The sequence below is a fragment of the Danio aesculapii genome, chromosome 13 (assembly GCF_903798145.1).
Source record: "Danio aesculapii chromosome 13, fDanAes4.1, whole genome shotgun sequence".
NCBI lineage: Eukaryota > Metazoa > Chordata > Actinopteri > Cypriniformes > Danionidae > Danio > Danio aesculapii.
The window spans coordinates 53,103,851-53,126,450 of NC_079447.1; the positions used below are offsets into that span (position 1 = coordinate 53,103,851).

The 22,600-nt window shown below is 42.8% G+C and overlaps 2 protein-coding genes across 3 annotated transcripts in view; both read right to left on the reverse strand.

Annotated features, from left to right (window-relative positions):
* Positions 1-5,532, reverse strand: part of LOC130239403 (neurexin-1b-beta) — a 37,928-nt gene extending 32,396 nt beyond the window's left edge. Inside the window, exon 1 of one of the 2 annotated variants that reach the window (XM_056470564.1) lies at positions 4,762-5,532. In XM_056470564.1, the coding sequence (XP_056326539.1) occupies positions 4,762-4,966 (205 nt within the window). In that variant the 5' untranslated portion in view covers positions 4,967-5,532. The remainder of the gene's footprint in view (positions 1-4,761) is intronic. The other variant, XM_056470565.1, reaches the window with a different exon arrangement.
* Positions 5,533-17,587: 12,055 nt separating this feature from the next.
* The window catches only part of LOC130239336 (neurexin-1b), a 39,533-nt gene continuing 34,520 nt past the window's right edge, over positions 17,588-22,600 (reverse strand). Inside the window, exons 11-15 of the mRNA XM_056470442.1 lie at positions 22,154-22,535; positions 21,190-21,380; positions 19,541-19,714; positions 17,861-17,980; positions 17,588-17,625 (exon numbers count right to left, since the gene is read on the reverse strand). Of these exons, the coding sequence (XP_056326417.1) occupies positions 17,588-17,625; positions 17,861-17,980; positions 19,541-19,714; positions 21,190-21,380; positions 22,154-22,535 (905 nt within the window). The remainder of the gene's footprint in view (positions 17,626-17,860; positions 17,981-19,540; positions 19,715-21,189; positions 21,381-22,153; positions 22,536-22,600) is intronic.

Genomic DNA, 22,600 nt, shown 5'->3' on the forward strand with positions numbered 1-22,600 from the left:
CGACCCCTATTTAAAGCCCCCTCTTCTTGTTGAGCCTTATAATGTAAATATCTAACGTATTCATCACTGTTTATCCATATACAGTTCATATTTGGTATAAGATCTATGTTTCTGGACTCTTCTCTCCCATACAGTGGGTGTCTTTTCAAACATACATGACAGTCTCAACATATGCTTTATACATTTCATTATACGTTTCCCAGAGATGGGTTGCGGCTGAAAGGGCATCCGCTGCGTAAAAAATGTGCTGGATAAGTTGGCGGTTCATTCCACTGTGGTGACCTCTAAAATAGAGACTAAGCTGAGTGTGTATGGGTATTTTCCAGTGATGGGCTGCGGCTGAAAGGGCATCCGCTGTGTAAAAAACGTGCTGGATAAGTTGGCGGTTCATTCCGCTGTGGTGACCCCGGATTAATAAAGGGATTAAGTTGAAAAGAAAATGAATGAATGAATAATGGCAGATTCATAGGGCCCTCCACTCACCCAATTAAATGCGTCTTCATATAGGTTTAGTAAATAAACATCTCCTTCAGTTTCCTCCGGGTGCTCCGGTTTCCCCCACAGTCCAAACACATGCGCTATAGGGGAATTGATCAACTAAATTAGCTATAGTGTATGAGTGTGTATAGGACACAAATCTGTATAATGACACAGGTATTACAAAAACCAGGTGAAATATGAGGACATTGGTGACGTGCTCTATTCTCAAAATGCTTATAAATCCCACAGGATGAGTTTAATTAGAGAGTAAAGCAGCTCTGTCTCCTGTGATGGTTGGGTTTAGGGGTAGGGTGGGTTGAGGGAAATACAATATACGGATTGTGCTGCATAAAATGAATGGAAACCGATGTAATGTACCCACTTTTCACAAAAACAAACGTGTGTGTGTGCGCGCGTGTGTGTGTGTGCGTGTGTGTGTGTGCGTGTGTGTGTGTGTGAATGAGTGTGTATGGGTGTTTCACAGTACTGTGTTGCAGCTAGAAGGGCATCCGCTGTGTAAAACAAATGCTGGAATAGTTGGTGGTTCATTCCGCTGTGGCGACCTCTAAAATAGAGACTAAGCTGAAGGAAAATGAATGAATGAATGAATGAATGAATGAATAGTAAGTTTTTAGTTACGAACCTCCTGAAATCGCTCCGCATAAATCTGCAGATTTGTTTTTCCAAAATTCTGCACAGATTCTGTCTGGCTCTGCTCATTTGTCAACAGGAGACTGAGAAAATCCACTAACTTGTTCGACTTTAAGGGTCAGAAACCAGTCAGAGTGTAAAACTAAAGAAAGTATTTACATAAAGAAAGCTCACATGCTCAGAAGCCAAACACCTTCACGCACAGCATCAGTGGAAACTGCAGATTTCCCAGAGATGGGCTGACATGTACGCTATAAAGTCATAAATATTAGTCAGCTTTTGACATGTGTGTGTGTTTTATCAGTGTTTTCCAGCAGCGGTGAAGCTTGCAGACGTGTGTTTAAGACACTGGGGGTGGAGAATCGACACAATCCTATTAGTGTGGATTAGAGTTTCTCATGCTCCGCTACACCGCTGCCGGATTGAGCATCAGCAGGAAAAATGAACAAATAAGAGAGCAGTGCCACTGCTGACTTCTCCTGCCAATGTCTAACAGGGGATTTATAAGCTTATTTATTAGCTCCTCAATTATTCCAGCTGTGTGTGTGTGTGTGTGTGTGTTAGCACCTGCTGTTCTCGATATCCCCCTGAAGACGCCAACTAGAGGTGGGCGACATTGCAGAACTAACTATCTATCATGATTTTTGAATGGGTAAATATTTGACAACATGTTTCTGAATTAATTCACGTCCCTGGCTGTGTGTTGCCAGATATAATAGATTTAAGCATCACTGGACTTGTTTTTACTACTTATACTGAAAGCGTTAATGGAGTAATTTGGGCATTGATATTGTGGTTAGAAGAAGTTCGGAGTTATACAATACCTGCTCATGTGAGTTGCCAGATATGGTCATTATAAGCAATGCTGGGCTTGTTTTCATACGTAGCATTAATAAAGTAATTTGGCCATTAATAAAGGAATAAGAAGAAGTTTGGGGTTATACAAAATATGTTGCCAGATATAATAATTTTAAGCACTGCTGGACTTGTTTTTACTACTTATACTGATAGTGTAAACAAAGTAATTTGGGAATTAATAAAGGGGTAAGAAGAAGTTTGGGGATATACAATATCTGCTACTGTATGTTGGCAGATATAGTCATTATAAGCACGGTTGGACTAGTTTTTATACTTATACTGACAGCGTTAATAAAGTAATTTGGGAATTAATAAAGCAGTATAAAGAAGTTTGGAGTTATACAATGTTTGTTGCCAGATATAATAATTTTAAGCACTGTTGGACTTGTTTTTACACTTATACTGACAGCGTTAATGAAGTAATTTGGGAATTAATAAAGGTGTAAAAAGAAGTTTGGAGTTATACAATGTATGTTGCCAAGTATATAAAAATTTTAAGCACTGCTGGACTTGTTTTTACTACTTATACTGATAGTGTAAATAAATTAATTTGGGAATTAATAAAGCAATAAGAAGAAGTTTGGAGTTATACAATGCATGTTGCCAGATATAATAATTTCAAGCATCACTGGACTTATTTTTACACTTATACTGACAGCGTTAATGAAGTAATTTGGGAATTAATAAAGGGGTATGAAGAAGTTTGGGGTTATACAATGTATGTTGCCAGATATAATAATTTTAAGCACTGCTGGACTTGTTTTTACACTTATACTGATAGTGTAAACGAAGTAATTTGGGCATTAATGAAGGGGTAAGAAGTTTGGGGATATACAATATCTGCTACTGAATGTTGCCAGATATAGTCATTATAAGCACTGATAGACTTATTTTTACACTTATATTGACAGCGTTAATGAAGTAATTTGGGAATTAATAAAGGGGTATGAAGAAGTTTGGAGTTATACAATGTATGTTGCCAGATATAGTCATTATAAGCACTGTTGGACTTGTTTTTACTACTTATACTGATAGTGTAAACGAAGTAATTTGGGCATTAATAAAAAGGTATGAAGAAGTTTGGAGTTATTCAATATCTGCTACTGTATGTTGCTAGATATAGTCATTATAAGCACTGTTGGACTTGTTTTTATACTTATACTGACAGCTTTAATGAAGTAATTTGGGAATTAATAAAGCGGTATGAAGAAGTTTGGAGTTATACAATGCATGTTGCCAGATATAAATATTTCAAGCATCACTGGACTTATTTTTAAACTTATACTGACAGCGTTAATGGAGTAATTTGTAATAAAGGGGTAAGAAGAAGTTTGGGGTAATACAATATCTGTTACTGTATGTTGCCAGATATAGTCATTATAAGCATCGCTGGACTTGTTTTTATACTTATACTGACAGCGTTAATGAAGTAATTAGGGAATTAATAAAGCGGTATGAAGAAGTTTGGAATTATTCATTATTTAAACTTATTTAGTATAATTTTTTTGGGGGTTAATTTCTCAACATCTGGCAACAATGCATCTCAACCGACAGGGTTTTCAAAAGCAATCCAGAAAAAGATTTCATATAGACTTTGTATTATTTAAGAAAAAAACAAATACTTTGGAAGCCAATGGTTACTGGTTTTCAGCATTTTTCAAAGTATCTTCTTTTGTGCTCAACAGAAGAAAAAACAACATTTTCATTTTAGGAAAACAATCCCTTTAACCAAATCAATTGGTCACGTTCTCCCCTTAGAGTGCATGTTAAAGGGTTAAACTCTAATCTAATAAACATTTCTAGTCTAATAATCTTGACTCAGATTAATAACTCGTCCTCTAAGGGCGGGATCAGTCTGTCACTCACATCAGCTCATAAAGTATGCGCTACTAAATGTATCTGGACAGATCTGACATATAACAATCAGTCATGCTTCATGGCAAACATGCACGGTGCTGTTGCAATTATTTTGGTCCACGGAAGCGTCTGTAATGGGAAACGCTTTATGAATGAATGCTGCTCAGCCACATCAACACAACACAAATACTACTTTAGCATAACATACAGCCTGCGTTTTTAAATACTTGCTAAACAGAATTAGTTTTAGTCTATTAACACCATAGAAAAGGAAACAACAACTTCAAAATGACACAAAGACTTGAGGATGGAGAAGGATCTGGATAACAATAGTGTGAACTGTGATCTAAAGTGTTATTGAGTTTCTTAATCCGCACATACGAAGTGTTGCTGCAAAACAGAAATCAAAGCATCACAACACAGCTCAAATACTGAGATGAAGTAATCTAAGTCTGTGTTGCATTGTGGGACTCTCTCGGCTATAATCCGATCCTGACTGAATGTGCTGATGCAGAAGCTGAGAGATGAAGCTAATCCCAGAGTGATCCAGAACGTGAGACGCTCAATGAGACACACACTGCAAAATACGCTTTAATTACTTACAGCTTTCGTCTTGTTTCTAGTGCAAATATCTACAAACTCTTAAATGAAGAAGCATTTTCCGGACAAGCACAACTTATAGTGTTGTTTTCAGAAATAAAGAGACAGAATGAAGGGAGTTTTTCCTTAAAACAAGCCAACGGCATGAGCAAAATAATCTTTAACATAAGTTCTCTTCCCCCACGGCAGGTTATTTAGCTTGTTTTGAGGTAAAACTCACTTAATTTAAATGCATTACTTCTGAAAACAACTTTATTTCTTACTTATCTTGAAAAATAAGAGACTGAGAGTTTCACTTATTGCTGTTGTACCCACCCTGCCATGCCCGCAGAGACCCCGGTGACCTGTTGATGGGCACAGAGTGTGTATTCTGGATGTGTCGTGTCCTGCTGATGGTCTCCGATCCGGAAATCATGCCCACAGACAGAGCTGTGAGGAACAGGCAGATCCAGAAGCCGAAACCCCGGATGATGATCTCCGCAAAAATCTGCCAGACCACCAGCCTCCAGCCTCCAAACATCTTCCCAGAGGCCGAACACACACTTCAGCACACCGGCCAGCCCATAATGCTCACTCACACACACACACACACACACACACAGACGCCTTCTTCAAGAAGAAACACGCGCTCGCAATCCTGGAGAAATGCAGCCGGGATTCACATCTGAAGAGTGCGAGATAAAATCCTCTCGGGCAATCCTGAAGACTCGCGTTCACATCCAAAACTGATCAGATCCAATCAGGAGGAGAGTCATGCATGAAGCACAGAATCAGAACTGGGCAATAATTCCAGAACATCCAGCACTGCTTCCTCACTGAATGAGGAAGATCAGGAGCTCATATCCCGGACGGATGCGAGGGTGTATTCCTGAAAGCGGGATGTATTTGGCTGGATCTGAGCAGGAGAAATCCTGAGAAATCCATCCACAGCAGGCGGAGAGCCTCCAACCGATGGAGAGAGCTTCATTTACACTCTTTCCTGCGCACAGCGCTTCTGTTTCTCCATAGAGAGAGTGTGTGTGTGTGTGTGTGGGAGAGAGATATCCCTGCAACACCTGCGTTTCCAGCACACAGAGAGGGAGAGAGAGAGAGAGAGAGAGAGAGAGAGAGAGAGAGAGAGAGAGAGAGAGAGAGAGAGAGGGGAAAGCTGAGAGAGAGCGAGTGTGCGTGTGTGTGTGCATGAATGAGAGAGATCTCCTCGCAACACCTGCGTTTCCAGCACACACAGAAAGGAAGAGAGAAAGAGAGAGAGAGAGAGAGAGAGAGAGAGAGAGAGAGAGAGACATCTAGATGATTATAAATGAATCATTGTAAATATACTGATTATTATTGTTTTCATTACTGTTTTATCCTAAACTGTTGATTGTTAAATGTACAGCTTATTCTGATCTATTATTAGTTTTTATTGATATATATGAATAATATGATATATTGAATATATATTATTTAATTATATATATATATATATATATATATATATATATATATATATATATATATATATATATATATATATATATATAAATACACATACACACACTATATATAAATATACACACATATATATGTTATGAAGCGGACAGGAGACAGAGGTAAGGAAACGTTAGGGTGTTTATTAAATGACAACAAGGAGCACATGAAGGATAGCCAGGAGGATCAGGAATGATGTTGGGGTCTTTTCCTCCGTGGCTGGGTAACAGGAATACACGAGGATGGACAGCACACACCAGATACAGCTGACAGAGGATGACACAGACTTGGAAGGACTGGAAGACAGGACGATACGGGAGGACCAGGAAGACTAGGGAGGAATACAAAGAGAACAGGTAAGTAAATCGTTTGTTTAGCTGAGGATGACTACGCTGAGTGGTCGCTCAGTTGTCCGCTTTCGTCGAGACGAGCCCGGACAATGAGCGACTGGAGTGCTGTGCTTTTATCTGGTGCTCGTGAATGTGATGCAGCTGTGTGCTCATTAGAAGTCAGGTGATGGTGATCTTCGTGAGTGGGGATCGTGAGAGCCTGACCAATCCGTGACAGTACCCCCCTCCCCAGGGCCCGCTCCTGAGGGCCGACACCTCCGACGCCGTGGTGGTCTCCCTCTGCCTCTAGGCGCTGGGAACTCAGGGTGGCTCTCATGAAACTCCACCATGAGACTAGGATCGAGAATATCAGCTCTGGGAACCCATGTCCTTTCTTCGGGGCCGTACCCTTCCCAGTCCACCAGGTACTCCAACTGGCCACCACGACGTCGGGAACGCAAGATCTCCTTCACTGCGTAGACGGCTCCTTCTTCTAGGAGCAGTGGAGGAGGGGGTTCCTCTTCGTGGTCAGGCTCTGTGGAGGGAAGAACAGGATCGTGATAGGGTTTCAGGAGTGATACGTGGAATGTAGGGTGAATACGGTAGTGAGAGGGTAATTGTAGTTTGTAGGTGACGGGGTTAACCTGTTCCACGATGGTGAAGGGACCAACAAATCGGGGACTTAACTTGCGAGAGGGCAGTCGCATGCGTATGTCCCGGGTGGATAGCCACACCTTTTGTCCGGGTGTGTATCTGGGTTCTTCAGACCTTCTCCTATCGGCGGTTACCTTGCTTCGACGGACTGCCCTCTGCAGATGTTGATGAGCCTCGTCCCAGACTCTCTCGCTCTCCCGGAACCAGTGATCCACTGCGGGGACATCAGATGGTTCGCCATCCCAGGGAAAGAGCGGTGGTTGGAAGCCCAGGACGCACTGGAATGGCGTGAGTCCGGTGGAGGGTTGCCGCAGTGAATTTTGGGCATATTCTGCCCAGCCCAAATACTGGCTCCAGGAGTTCTGGTGACCACTGCAGAAGGTCCTCAGGAACCGTCCCACCTCCTGAATCTTCCTCTCTGTCTGCCCGTTGGTTTGGGGATGATATCCAGAAGAGAGGCTGACGGCCACACCTAGGAGCTTGAAGAAGGCTTTCCATAGACGTGAGATGAACTGTGGACCTCTGTCCGACACAATATCTTCTGGAATACCAAATGACCTGAAGACTTGATTAAAGATATTGTCGGCAGTTTCAAAGGCTGTGGGAAGACCTTTCAGAGGGATTAGTTTGACAAACTTTGAGAATCTATCTACTATGACTAGAATACAGGTATTACCTTCTGACGAAGGGAGGTCAGTGATAAAGTCCACTCCTAGGTGTGACCAGGGACGGTTCGGAATCGGCAAGGGATGGAGCTTTCCAGCGGGTAGATGACGTGGGCTCTTGGATTGGGCACAGTCCTTACAGCCCTGAACATATTGCCTCACATCCCTTGCCATGTTTGGCCACCAGAATCGTTGGGATACTAGCGAGAGAGTATTGTTGATCCCTGGATGTCCAGTGCCTAGCGAGGTATGTAAGGAGTGGATCAGATCTACCCGGTGTTCAGGTGGTATGAACTGCCGATGAGGAGGGCATCCCGGCGGAGCAGGAGCTTCCGGAGTGGCAACGACTGGAGGAGCGTTCCAGGTGATCGGACAAATGGAGATGTGTTCGGGAAGAATCTTCGTTGGGAGTTCTTCATGATCGTGATGCTCGTGTAAACGAGAGAGAGCGTCTGCTCTTAGATTCTTGGGTCCTGGACGATAGGAAATGGAGAAATCAAAACGTGAGAAGAAAAGTGACCATCTGGCTTGACGTGGACATAGTCTCTTGGCCTCTTTGATGTACTGGAGGTTTTTGTGATCTGTGATCACCTGGAACGGATGTTTGGCTCCCTCCAACCAGTGACGCCACTCCTCCAAGGCTAGCTTGATTGCTAGAAGCTCCCTGTCTCCTATGCTGTAATTCTGCTCCGCCGGGCTCAACTTCCGAGAGAAATAGGCACAGGGATGCAGTCGGGGCGGTGTATCATGATGTTGAGATAATACTGCCCCGACGCCGGTGGTGGATGCGTCCACTTCCACCACGAAAGGAAGATTTGGGTCAGGATGAGTCAGGAGTGGGGCCCTTGTGAACTCCTTCTTAAGAAGGCGGAAGGCTGCGGCTGCTTCTTTGGTCCACTCCAGTCCTTTGGGTTTACCCTTGAGGAGATTAGTGAGAGGTGATGTAATCCTGCTGTAGTCCTTGATAAATCGTCTATAAAAGTTAGCAAACCCAAGAAACCTCTGGAGCTCCTTAATGGAAGTGGGTTCTGACCAGGATAGAACAGCCTCAATTTTCTTCCCATCCATACGTATACCGGTTTGGTCAATGATGTATCCCAGGAAATGAATCGACTTCTGGTGGAATGAGCATTTCTCCGCTTTGAGGTAGAGGTGATGTTCTCTCAATGTGTGTAGGACCTCCGCAACGTGTTGGCGATGTTCGGCCTCACTCCGGGAGTAAATGAGGATGTCATCTATGTACACTATTACACAGTGGTGAAGAAACTCCCGGAGGACTTCATGAATGAAGTTTTGGAATACGGAGGGGGCGTTGACCAGACCGTAAGGCATGACCTCATATTCATAGTGGCCAGTAGGGGTCACGAATGCTGTCTTCCATTGGTCCCCCTCACGTATTCTTATCAGATTATACGCGCTGCGGAGGTCCAATTTAGTGAAGACTTTAGCTTCTCGGAGCTGTTCCAAAGCGGCTGGTACCAGAGGAAGGGGATATCGGTATTTTACTGTACCGTTATTTAGGACCCTGTAGTCGATGCATGGACGCAGCCCTCCGTCCTTCTTGGCCACAAAGAAGAAGCTTGAGGCGGCTGGTGATTTTGAGTGACGTATGTACCCCTGACTCAGAGCCTCCCTTATGTAATCTTCCATTGCCTGATTCTCTGGAAGCGAGAGCGGGTAGATCCTACCTCTTGGCAACTGGGCATCTGGAACTAGGTCGATCGCGCAGTCCCATGGCCGATGCGGCGGTAGCTGGGAAGCTCTCTTGGGGCAGAAGACATCATGAAAGGAGCTGTACTCCTTAGGAATGTGGATAGACTGCTTCTCAGGAGGGCTCTCGACCGATGTTGCAAACAAAGAAATGGGGTTCCGACCTTGAAGAGGGAGATTTGGAAAACAGGCAGGTGTACATCCAGATCCCCATTTCTTTATCTCTCCTGTGCCCCAAGAGATGATGGGATCGTGCTTCACCAGCCACGGGCGCCCTAGAATGATGTCCATATTTGCACCCTCCAGAACCAGAAATTGAATCCTCTCTTGATGTAACACCCCCACTTGAAGAAGGATGTCTTCGCATTGTCGATGGATACGGGTCGAAGATCGAGTGCACTGGGTTATCGGTTGTATCTGGTATATATGCGAGGACGCCTCAGTACGGAGGTGGAGTTGACGACAGAGGGATTGGGAGATGAAGTTCCCTGCTGACCCGGAGTCGATGAGGGCTGTGACAAGGAGAGAAATAGAGGCAGTAGTTATTTGTACGGTGGTAGTAAGTGGTATACATTGTTCAATATTCGTACTGAATACACTCACTGAAGTCCGAATGGGACGAAGGGGACACTCCATACGGGTGTGTCCACTGACACCGCAGTATAGACACAGACCCCGGGTCAGCCTCCTCTGTCGTTCCGCTGATGTCAGTCTTCCAGACTCTATTATCATGGGTTCTGGTTCTGGAGAGGCTGTTGACTCAGGCGATTGGAGGAGTGCAGACGAGGGGGTGATGGTGTCCTGTTGATAGGAACGGAGACGATCGGAACATCGGAGAGAATGTTGGATGAATCTCTCCAGACCCATTGTATCATCTAATGTGGCCAGTTGGATTCGGAGAGTGGGTTCCAAGCCGAGCCGGTACGTGGTCAACAACGATCTCTCATTCCATCCACTTGCAGCTGCTAGAGTGCGAAACCGGAGAGCATATTCCTGTGTAGATAGAGTACCTTGCTTTAGATGATACAGCTGCTCTCCAGCGGCTACTTCCCCATCAGAACGTCCAAACACCTCTTTGAAATACTCCGTGAAGGTAGTGATGGAATTCATGACCGGCCCGGCTTGGTTCCAGATCGTCTCAGCCCATTTAAGTGCAGGTCCAGAGAGTAGAGATACGATGTAGGCGATCTTCGACTTATCTGTGGGATATAGAGAAGGTTGCATTTCGAATATGAGGGAACATTGTAACAGAAAACCATTGCACTCCCCCGCTCCGCCTGAGTAGGGCGCTGGTCGGGCCATGGGACTGGAAGGAAGGGCCGAAGAAGAAACTGTGGAGGCGGAAGTGCTCGGTGCTGGTGGTGCGTTGGAAAGTGGAGCTGGTGGCTGTAGAATCCGCTTCAACTGGTCCACCAGCTCTTGTAAGTGATCGGGGGTGCTCATGTTGTCGTCGTTACTGGTCCGGGCTTCTGTTATGAAGCGGACAGGAGACAGAGGTAAGGAAACGTTAGGGTGTTTATTAAATGACAACAAGGAGCACATGAAGGATAGCCAGGAGGATCAGGAATGATGTTGGGGTCTTTTCCTCCGTGGCTGGGTAACAGGAATACACGAGGATGGACAGCACACACCAGATACAGCTGACAGAGGATGACACAGACTTGGAAGGACTGGAAGACAGGACGATACGGGAGGACCAGGAAGACTAGGGAGGAATACAAAGAGAACAGGTAAGTAAATCGTTTGTTTAGCTGAGGATGACTACGCTGAGTGGTCGCTCAGTTGTCCGCTTTCGTCGAGACGAGCCCGGACAATGAGCGACTGGAGTGCTGTGCTTTTATCTGGTGCTCGTGAATGTGATGCAGCTGTGTGCTCATTAGAAGTCAGGTGATGGTGATCTTCGTGAGTGGGGATCGTGAGAGCCTGACCAATCCGTGACAATATATATATATATATATATATATATATAAATATATATACACACAGTTAAAGTCAGAATTATTAGCCCCCTTTGAATTTAGTTTTCTTTTTTAAATATTTCCCAGATGATATTAAACAGATTCAGGAAATGTTGACAGTATGTCTGATAATATTTTTTCTTCTGGAGAAAGTCTTATTTGTTTTATTTCGGCTAGAATAAAAGCAGTTCTTAATTTTTTTATCTTAATTTTTTTTAAGGTAAACATTATTAGCCCCTTTAAGCAAATTGTTTTTCAATAGTCTACAGAATAAACCATCATTATACAAAAACTTGTCTAATTACCCTAACCTCCTTAGTTACCCTAATTAACCCAGTTAAGCCTATTTTGATACATATTGTTGCAACTATTATTATTATTTATGATGTCATTTATGATGTCATGTTTTACGCTGCGTAAAACATGTGCTGGATAAGTTGGCGGTTCATTCCGCTGTGGCGATCCCGGATAAATAAAGGGACTAAGCTGAAAAGAAAATGAATGAATGAATGAATGGTGTCATTTTTTTCTCATGTATGTCATGCCAATAGAGTGAATTGAATAGAGAGAGAGATAAAGAGATAAAGAAAGAGCGAGAGAGCGAGGGAGCGAGGGAGGGGCTCCAGCTGTAGAATGAGGGCGAGAGAGCAGGGCTATGCAAATGATCAGCCCAAACACAGTCAATGCACTGCAGAAAAACACACCGCAAGGATGGAGAAACCATGCTCTCTTTCTTTCTACTCCTCCTGTTCTGTTCATTCTCTCCTTCTCTCCGGCTCATCCAATTAAAAGCAGGATTATGAGGCTGTTTTACAGAAAGAGTCATTCATTCATTTTCCTTCAGCTTAGTCCCTTATTCATCAATGATCGCCACAGTGGAATGAACCGCCAACCATTCTAGGATATGTTTTACCAAAGACTATAGAATACACAGGACGTGTCACTCTTATACTTTTGAATGGGGAAAAGTCTAACGGTCAATAAGGCGAATGAAACCCCGCCTTCTAGTACAGGAGCCAATCAGCGATCGCTATATGCCAAATACAGCCCGCCTTCTAGTACAGGAGCCAATCAGTGATCGCTATAAGATGACAACTCTCCAAGGAAAGGGGCTCGGACCAGACGTGAGTTTCTGCAGATTTTGTGTGATACGAACATTTAGAAATGAAACTAAATAGACAGCAGCTGTTTAATTTTATTGGTTATTCGTTATATGCAATGTTAATCGTAAGCTTGGCGAGTAGTTTTGGAGAATTTGATGTTTTCCCATTCAAGCAGAATGCCCGAGAGGTGTTTCAAAGATGGCCGCTTCAAGAGTTCACACTTAGCTGATGATTACTTATAAGCTTGTTTGGCATGCTGTCCCGGGAGAGAGCCCTGAGCTCATAAGATCTTCGAGCCCGGGGCTCCCTCCCGTTGCAAGGCGAGAAGGGAGTTTGAGCTCAGGTAGATCTGGAGAACTCCCCCGCTGTAATAACCAATGAACAGCCAGTGATTGCTCTTGAGAGATAACCATTTACTAGGAGCATGTCTATAGTGCCGGTTTGGATTAGTCAATTCACTTATGTTGCATGTTTTTTGGACGGTGGGAGGAAACCGGGAAACTAGGGGGAAACCCACGTGAGCACGGGGAGAAAATGCAAACTCCGCACAGAAATGTCTGCTGGTTTGGTAAAGCCTAGAACCAGAGACGTTCTTGCTGTGAGGCAACAGTGCTAAGCACTGGGCCACCGTGTCACCCATCTAGGAAGGAGGAGGAGTAGAGGTGGATGGGGAAACAAAGATAGCGGTGGTACGTAACCCAGGGTATTTGTAGTAGCTTAGGAGTCGTCTGATTGGTGCATTGAGAATTGGATAATGCGGATCCAGCCGCTAGCAATCATAAGCACATGATCCTCTTGAAACTTGTTTATAACTAAACTTCACAAAGTGAAATGACTTGCTTTAAAGGGACTTTGGTTTTACACAGCGGATGCCCTTCCAGCTGCAACCCAGCACTGGAAAGCACCCATGCACATTCATTCACATACACACTCATACACTATGGCCAATTTAGTTGATCAATTCCCCGATAGCGCATGTGTTTGGACTGTGGGGGAAACCGGAGCACCTGGAGGAAACCCACACCAACACGGGGAGAACATGCAAACTCCACACAGAAACACCAACTGACCCAGCCGTTACACTGCACAACAGTGTTGAAAAGGGTCCATCGATTTGTGTTGGGACAACATGCAGGAATAGTGTGGAAGCCTGCATTTTTACAGTGTATGCCGACTGTCTCGCTCCATCTAGCGGGATCAGCACACACACCGCATCTGCAGACACATAAAGAGCCGTTTGTGCGGCCAGAGCCGACTTGGCCCTCCAGAGCCGTCCTTTGGGAGGAAGTTACTCACAGAAAAGAAGCACGCACACACACACACACACACACACACACACACACACACACACACACACACACACACACACACACACACACACACACACACACACACACACACAGAAAGAAAAGGGCTGATAAATGTGCAGATGTGCTGATGAAAGCAAAGCTCACAGCTGCAGTTAATATGAATCATGTTTTCTTCTACACAGTCTGCAGCCTTAAATGTAATTGCTGTGTGCAGCAAGTGGAAAACACATTCATGGGGCTGGGAATTGAAAACGTGTTCGTGCTCAGAAACAGATAAACTTCGACAAACACTGCAATCAAATATTTTGTCACGATACACTTTCTTTCTTTCTACTCCTCCTGTTCTGTTCATTCATTCAATATTCATTCATTCATTCATTCATTTTCCTTCAGATTAGACCCTTATTCATCAGGGGTCGCCACAGCGGAATGAACCGCCAACTATTCCAGCATGTTTTACACAGCGGATGCCCTTCCAGCTGCAACCCAGTAATGGGAAACACCCATACACACTCATTCTCTCACACACACACACACACTCATATACTACGGTCAATTTAGTTGATCAATTCCCCTATAGCGCATGTGTTTGGACTGTGGGGGAATCAGCACCCGGAGGAAACCCACACCAACACGGGGAGAACATGCAAACTCCACACAGAAACACCAGCTGACCCAGCCGAGGCTCGAACCAGTGATTTTCTTGCTGTGCTGACCACTGACCCACCATGCTGCCAGAAAAATCTTAATTATGGCATTATTTCAAGTTTAATTATCTAACTGTACCGTCAATAGGCTTGTTTCTAGTATGCATCATCTTAAATTATACATTTATGTCCAATATTTTCTTTATATGTTTATATCTTGCAGTGTATCCGTCATCCTACGTTGTATTATTACTAATTTTGAGGTGCTGAATCCAAAAGTGCTGTCTGTTTTACTTGCACAGCACACACTCTTACAATATCATTTATAAAAGCATATTATTTGTGTATTTAGGGACATTTTATATTGTAAATATTAACTCAAACACTCTGGTTATACCTATTTTTGTCTCCGCCTCCTAAATCATACATTCATTCATGCATTCATTTTCCTTCATCTCAGGCCCTTATTAATCTGGGGTTGCCACAGCGGAATGAACCGACAACTATTCCAGCATCTGTTTTACACCCTTCCAGCTGCAACCCAGTACTGGGAAACACCCATACACACTCATTCTCTCACACACACTCATACACTACAGCCAATGTAGTTGATCAGTTCCCCTATAGCGCATGTGTTTGGACTGTGGGAGAAACCGGAGCACCTGGAGGAAACCCACACCAACACGGGGAGAACATGCAAACTCCACACAGAAACTCCAACTGATCCAGTCAGGTACAGTCAGGAATAGTCAAAATTATTCCGCCTGCTTTTAAAACATTTATTATTTTTCAAATATTTCACAATTGGGTCAGTTTGTGAAACCCTCATGTAATTGATCAGCTTATTTAGCCTTTCATTTTGTTAATTGCACCTGATTGTTCTTTACCTCTGATCCAATACTCATCCTTTCAGAACAGCGTTTCCTCTGGAGTCAATCCTTGAGTCAGATTAATGCCATTAGCTAATGTAGAAACAAAACGGAGGGCTTGAAATGGTGTGGCTTGATGAGATGCAGTTTAAAGAAGCATTGTCTGTGCTTTTCTGCCCTCATGTGGTCAACAATATACATCTGAAATTCATCTGTTCACTGGATTACAGCTCGCCATTTTCCTCCCCAAGTTCTTTTAAATCTAAATGATCGTTGGTCTGCTCGGGAACAGAAACAAAGCAGAAATAAAGTGTTAATGTTGCATATAAAGGTTGCATAGCTAAAGAAAACTGAAGACAGGAACGCTAAAGAAATATATCAAAGTTCAAATTACGCACAAGTGTGCACAACAGAAATGCAACACTGCAGGTACAGAAATAGCCCTTTGTTCCATGGCTTCAATTCATAACAGGAGTGTGCCAGAATCACAGCTCGCTTGTGTTTGTCATTTCACTTTCATTTAAAGCCGAATTAAAACTAATGCAACCTTATATTCAGTCCATACATCCATATATTCTGCATGATTTTATTCTGCATCCCTAATCTTATCCCAAGCCCAACTATTACATTAATAACTACACATAAGCAGAAAATTAAGTGACGCGGAATGTACCACACACCTGAAGTGACGCGGAATGTACCACACACCTGAAGTGACGCGGAATGTACCACACACCTGAAGTGACGCGGAATGTACCACACACCTGAAGTGACGCGGAATGTACCACACACCTGAAGTGACGCGGAATGTACCAAACACCTGAAGTGACGCGGAATGTACCACACACCTGAAGTGACGCGGAATGTAACACACACCTGAAGTGACGCGGAATGTACCACACACCTGAAGTGACGCGGAATGTACCAAACACCTGAAGTGACGCGGAATGTACCACACACCTGAAGTGACGCGGAATGTACCACACACCTGAAGTGACGCGGAATGTACCACACACCTGTACCACACACCTGAAGTGACGCGGAATGTACCACACACCTGAAGTGACGCGGAATGTACCACACACCTGAAGTGACGCGGAATGTACCACACACCGGAAGTGACGCGGAATTTGCAACATGCGGGGAGAACATGCAAACTCCACATAGAAACACCAACTGACCCAGCCGGGACTTGAATCAGCGACCTTCTGGCTGTGAGGCGACAGTGCTACCCACTGCTTCACCGTGCCTCCCAGTTTAAATTAAACTATAACTTAATTATTTAAATAGAATTTAAAATAAAGTGTGACCGGTGTAATCTGATGATTGTCTTTAAAGCTGTTTAGATCTGTTTGATATACATGTAGAGCTTCATGAGCACTCGTAGATCTAACACAGTTTCCTATGATGTGCTACAATGCTTTTAGGAAACAGATCGTAACATTAAGATCAGTCATACAATCACCTGCTTAGGCTTACGATTCTTTTGGGAAATGCAGCCGGGATCCATATGCTGAAATATAGGTCAAATGCATCTAGCACATTAAAAATAGACCAAGACATACATTTACTGGCAGAAACTACAGCTCACAGACACAATCAGCTTCAACCACAGATAACCGGGAGTCCTGTTTTCATCTGTATAACCTGCTTAACTGCTCATTCTTAACTCTTTCCAGGGTTTGTAAGTTGTCAGACGGCGCCAGCATTTTTGATGTCACCTGAATGAACTTTAAGAATAGTTTATTTTCAAGATAACACACACACACACATATAAAAACCTATATATATATATATATAGGAGGGAGGAGCATGCGTAGACGTTTTGACCAGGCTAATTCATCATTGACAATAATTCTATCCAATCAGCATTAGACAAAACCCCTATCAATATTCTAGCATGTCCTACCTCCTTTCAGCATGCCTCCGCTACCCAGACTCCTCAGCTTTAAACCCAATCCCTATGTGAACTGGGAGGTATTCAACACAGAATGAGGTTTTCCATTCTGATGCTCCAGTTCTACACTGTTTTTCAATGTAAACACGCGCTTAACAGATGTTCATTATGCGCACATCTCTTGTCTACTGAAGCACTGTGAGAAACTGCATTATTTATGCGCATAAAAAAACACAATGATGCGCATAATATTGAAAACGCACATAAAAAACAGTTAATGGCTGTGTCTGTATACCTTCACTTAAAAAAAACATACTGAGGGCTGCGTCTCATGTTTTTAGCCACAATGATGCGTTTTAGGTGCACCGCACTGCCTTTGTGTTGACTTTAGAATAAAGCAGTGCACTGTGTTTTTTAAGTTGCTAGGCAACCACTGTATGAGTGATCTTGGTGCTGGAGCGCATGACATCAGGTGCTTTTTCCACTCAAAATGTACTGCAGGCACAGAGAGCGCTCAAAAACACGAGGTTTAACCAATAGAAAACCATTTTAAAACGGCACCTCTTACTGCAAAACAAAAACATTCGGTATGATCACGTTACAAGATTCCAGCAACAAGACGCAACATGACACAAACATTTAAATACCAACCACTGCTCTGCCAATGAAAGGGTTTATAATTTAATCAATACATACTAAACCTCTTTAATATTATTAATAGGCTGCTATTAAAATGCCTTGCCGTAACACACCTAAAACACGGACTGCAGTAAAAACCAAAAAGTGGCAGAATGTGACTTACGGTCTGCACACAGCGGTCCTGCATATGAGGTCATGCTGCAGTCGCAGGTGAAGTTCTCCCACTGCTGCAGACAGACGCCCTGATTGGCACACGAGTCCTCCTCACAGCTGCTGCTGGGCCCTGCGGACATCCCATTGGTTAAACTAGCACTGTGGGCGGAGCTTAGGGTTGCAAAGGGGCAGAAAATTCATTCATTCATTTTCCTTTGGCTTAGTCCCTTATTTATCAAAGGTAGCCACAGCGGAATGAACCGCCAACTATTCCAGCATATGTTTAACGCAGCGGATGCCCTTCCAGCTGCAACCCAGTACTAGGAAACACCCATACACACTCATTCACACACACACACTCATACACTACAGCCAATTTAGTTCATCAATTCCCCTATAGCGCATGTTTTTGGACTGTGGGGGAAACCGGAGCACCCGGAGGAAACCCTCGCCAACACAGGGAGAACATGCAAACTCCACACAGAAACGCCAACTGACCCAGCCGGGACTGGAAACAGCGACCTTCTGTGAGGTGTGACGTAACAGTGCTAACCACTGAGCCACTGTGCCGCATCAGGGCAGGAAATTTCCAGTAAATCTCTGCAGAATTTCCATGGGAGCTTCATCTCAGGAATTTTGTAATATTCCAAGTCGGACACTTTACGGGAATTTAATTAGAGGAATTTATATCAACTGTATATACAAACTTAACTATGGACCATTTCAATGTGGTTGCTATGCTATTCAAACTATTGCTTGCTTGCTATTAAACTATTTCATAACTGTAACAGGAGGCGATTCAATCATAACTTAATATTAAAACAGCTCTCATAACACTAGTTATCAACATGCAGCTCTTTTTGGATTCTCAGAAGCCATAGAAATTAAAAATCTAAAACAGGAAATACAGTGGGACCGTTGTTTTGTTTACATCCCTCAAAATGGTCTATAAACATTTTGTTCATAAACTGACATGCACACATCCTTTTCATAAAAAGTCCCATTCAATACTTAAACGAAAGCATCGTCTCAAGTTTTTTAAGTCTCTGGGTTTTGCATTTGTCCGACTTGACAAGTATTCAATCGGTTCTGACTTGGAATATAAGCATTGGGGAAATTGTGTGTCCAACTTTTTCATTGTACTGCATTGTAAAACATCTTATTCCTGCTGTCTGTGTTTGAATATTAATCAAACAACTGAAGATAATGAATATACTAATGAACGATAATGCTCTAGACTGAATAGCTATATAGTTCAGTAATGGTTAACCCTTTATTTCACTCACACAGTGACTATATACAGTGTTGTACTTGATTATACTGTTTGGTACATGAAAAACCTAAAGAGCACTGTTTATGTTAGTATTATCTTTGCGATATTGTGTTCACTTTGTGTTGAATTTTCCTTGTGGAGTTTTATTTCTCTTATTTTTATTTGACAGTGCTTTTTTACTGTACAAATCACATACCAAACCGTACCAAAACCGTGACATTCCACCAAAAACTGAACCAAACCGTGAGACGTCTGTATTGTTGCATCCCTAGTAGCAACCCAGTTATGTATATACAATTGAAGTCAGAATTATTTGCCCTCCTCTTTATATTCTCCCCAATTTCTGATCCAAAACAAATACTGCTTAAGGTGGCTAATAATACTGACCTTAAATGTTTTTTAATAAATGTTTATTACCTTCACATCCTCTCTCGATCTGTCCGACGCAGACCAGCGCTTCGTTCATCAGGTCCGGCAAACGCCCGTTCAGATCCACAGACGCCAGACAGCCCTGAAACCCTTCTTTTGCATGAACTAACTTGGGCAGATCTTTGTACATCTGCTCGGGAACACCACCCACGAACAAATCACCTGCAAACACAGACAGAAAATATGGGATTATAAAAAAAGAAGTGGGATTAGCCAGCAACAACAGCTCAGAGCATCGTGGATTTATTTGGGACAATTTAAGATTCATAATTGGCTTTTAAGGCCTGTGACTGTTCGAATAAATCTTAATTAGTTTGTGTTAATGAAACTAACATTTCTAGGTTTAACAAAGATCAACTGTTTAATTTTGTATACAATGAAGACTATAGTGCTGGTGGCTCAGTGGTTAGCATTGCTGGTTGGAGTCCCTGCTGGGTCAGTTGGTGTTTCTGCGTGGAGTTTGCATGTTCTCCCCGTGTTGGCGTGGGTTTCCTCCAGGTGCATCGGTTTCCCCCACAATCCAAACACATGCGCTATAGGGGAACTGATGAACTTAATTGGCCGTAGTGTATGTGTGTGTGAATGAGTGTGTATGGGTGTTTCCCAGTATTGGAATGCGGTTGAAAAACATATGCTGGAATAGTTGGCGGTTCATTCCACTGTGGCAACCACTGATAAATAAAGGGACTAAGCCGAAGGTAAATGAATGAATAATTGGCTTGTTGCTTTGTTTTTAAGGCCTGTGATTGTGAATATTAATGTGAATATGAATCAACTTGTGTCTAAAGTAACATTTCCAAGTATAACAAAGATTAATTGTATTTATTTTGTATACAGTGAAGGTTGTAGTGTTATTTATTTATATTTGCTTATTCAATTTCTGTGCCTGAACATAGTTAGACTCTTCAGAAAACCTTAAACCCCGGTCTATTTCATTTGCATCTCGGCTTTAATCTATTTGTCTATGCTTGTATATATTTATATACATTTATATTTATATTTATAGACCTAACTGTCTTAGGAAATCATCTTATTTCCAATATTGCTTTTTCAATTTGTTCAAATTGGCCGCAGTGTATGTGTGTTTCCCAGTACTGGGTTGCAGCTGGAAGGGCATCTGCTGTATAAAACATATGCTGGATAAGTTGGAGGTTCATTCCACGGTGGTGAACCCTGATTATTAAAGGGACTAAGCTGAAAGAAAATGAATGAATGACTAAGCGGTCCCGTGAGGTGCTTTGAAATGTGCCTTTTTATTTTGATGTTTGACATGAAGAGCAGTCTATGTCGCTCCTGTCTCTGTTCATCTAAAACTCCACATCTATAATCCTCTTAGTCTATGCTGACATTATCTTCAGGAGCTCAAACGCTCTAATGGCTAAGGGACAGATGGCTGCTTCTCACTCAGGGCTGCTGTTTATGCTAATGAGGGAGAGATGGGCACTAGTGGGCGGAGCTTTCCCTCTCTGATGACACGTACAAAGTCTACAAATAAAGTCTGATCAGAACAAATATAATTAATTCATGTTGACCATTAGAGGCTGGATATATTCACACACTGCTGACACACAACTGGGGTCAAATGAAAGTGATTTTTGCATAATAGCTGCCCTTTAAAGCATATGTGTGTAATCTACCTTTCAGGTCCAGGTTTTTGGCTCCCAGTGTGGTCTGGCTGGTGGTTTTGGTGTCGATTCTGACCGTGTGCAGGTTATTGGGGTCTCTGGAGATCATCACGTTGTGCCAGTGGTTGTCATTGAGAGGTTTAATTGAGTTTCCTTTAATGAGATGAGCACCGTTTCCCAGATCAGAGATGTAATGCAGGTAGCTGAACAGAGAGAAAATTAAATTAGCATTAATATACCGCACATGCAATTATAGAACATTTAGAGTATAACAACTCCTGATAATTATTGTATTAAAGCTGAGCTCAGATCGGGCCCAAAAAATGTAACCCAACCGTAAACATGCAACAGAATTTTATTAATTATTAATTTTGTTTCATAAATGATTACAACTTCAATGTTAACAGGTTATCAGGCATTAGCTAAGACATCAACATCAGGTAAGATTAATAAAAGCTTTTGTTTCATCATGAGAAAGTTGCGATCCTGAAAGTACAATGCTGTATATTATTTAGCGATATTTAATTAATGTTGTGCCTGTAATCACTGATTTCTGAAAAGTGTTTTATATTTTATTCATATTTATTTTATAGGCGACATGGTGGCTCAGTGGTTAGCACTGTGGCCTCACAGCAAGGTCGCTGGTTTGAGTGCTGGTGGGGTCAGTTGCAGTTTCATTTCGCTGTGGCCACCCCTGCTCAATAAAGGGACTGAGCCGAAGGAAAATGAATGCATGAATATGATTTTGCTTACTCCATTGGCAGATTATTTAGCTTGTTTTAAATAAGAACTCAATTTTAGCATATTATTCCTGAAAACAAGACAAGATTATTTGCTTGTCTAGAAAATGCTCCTTGATTTAAGAGTTTTTAGATATTTAGACTTGAAGCTAGACAAAATATTAAGTAAGACAGGCATTTTTTGCCGTGCAGTATACAGCACACATTCCCAATTCCTTGTGTTGTCCATAACTCACCCTTTCACCAGCTCTACAGCAATAAAATCATTTCCATCTCCACTATTAAAGAGTATGAGTCCGTCCGCAGAGGTGGTCTTGAACTGGAAAAACAGGTACATGTAGTAATACGCCTGTAAAGATGGCAGCGTCACATAGCTGGAGCAGGACTTGAACGTCACCGGATCTGCGATGATGCTCTTGAAGCCGATTGGAGCGTTGGTTTGGCAGTAATCGATGTCTCCGTTCTTGCAAAGGTCGATGTACGGTTTACCATTAAACATCAGGCTCTGGAGATGCCCAATAAAGTTGGAGGGCATTGTGGGGAATTGGCGTTTTCCTGTGATGATGCCGGTCTCGATGTTGTGAAACTCCAGCTGTGTGTGGTCGCCTGGTATCTCTCCTGTTTCATGCACAGTTGAAGTCAGAATTATTAGCCGCCCTGTGTATTATTCCCCTCAATTTCTG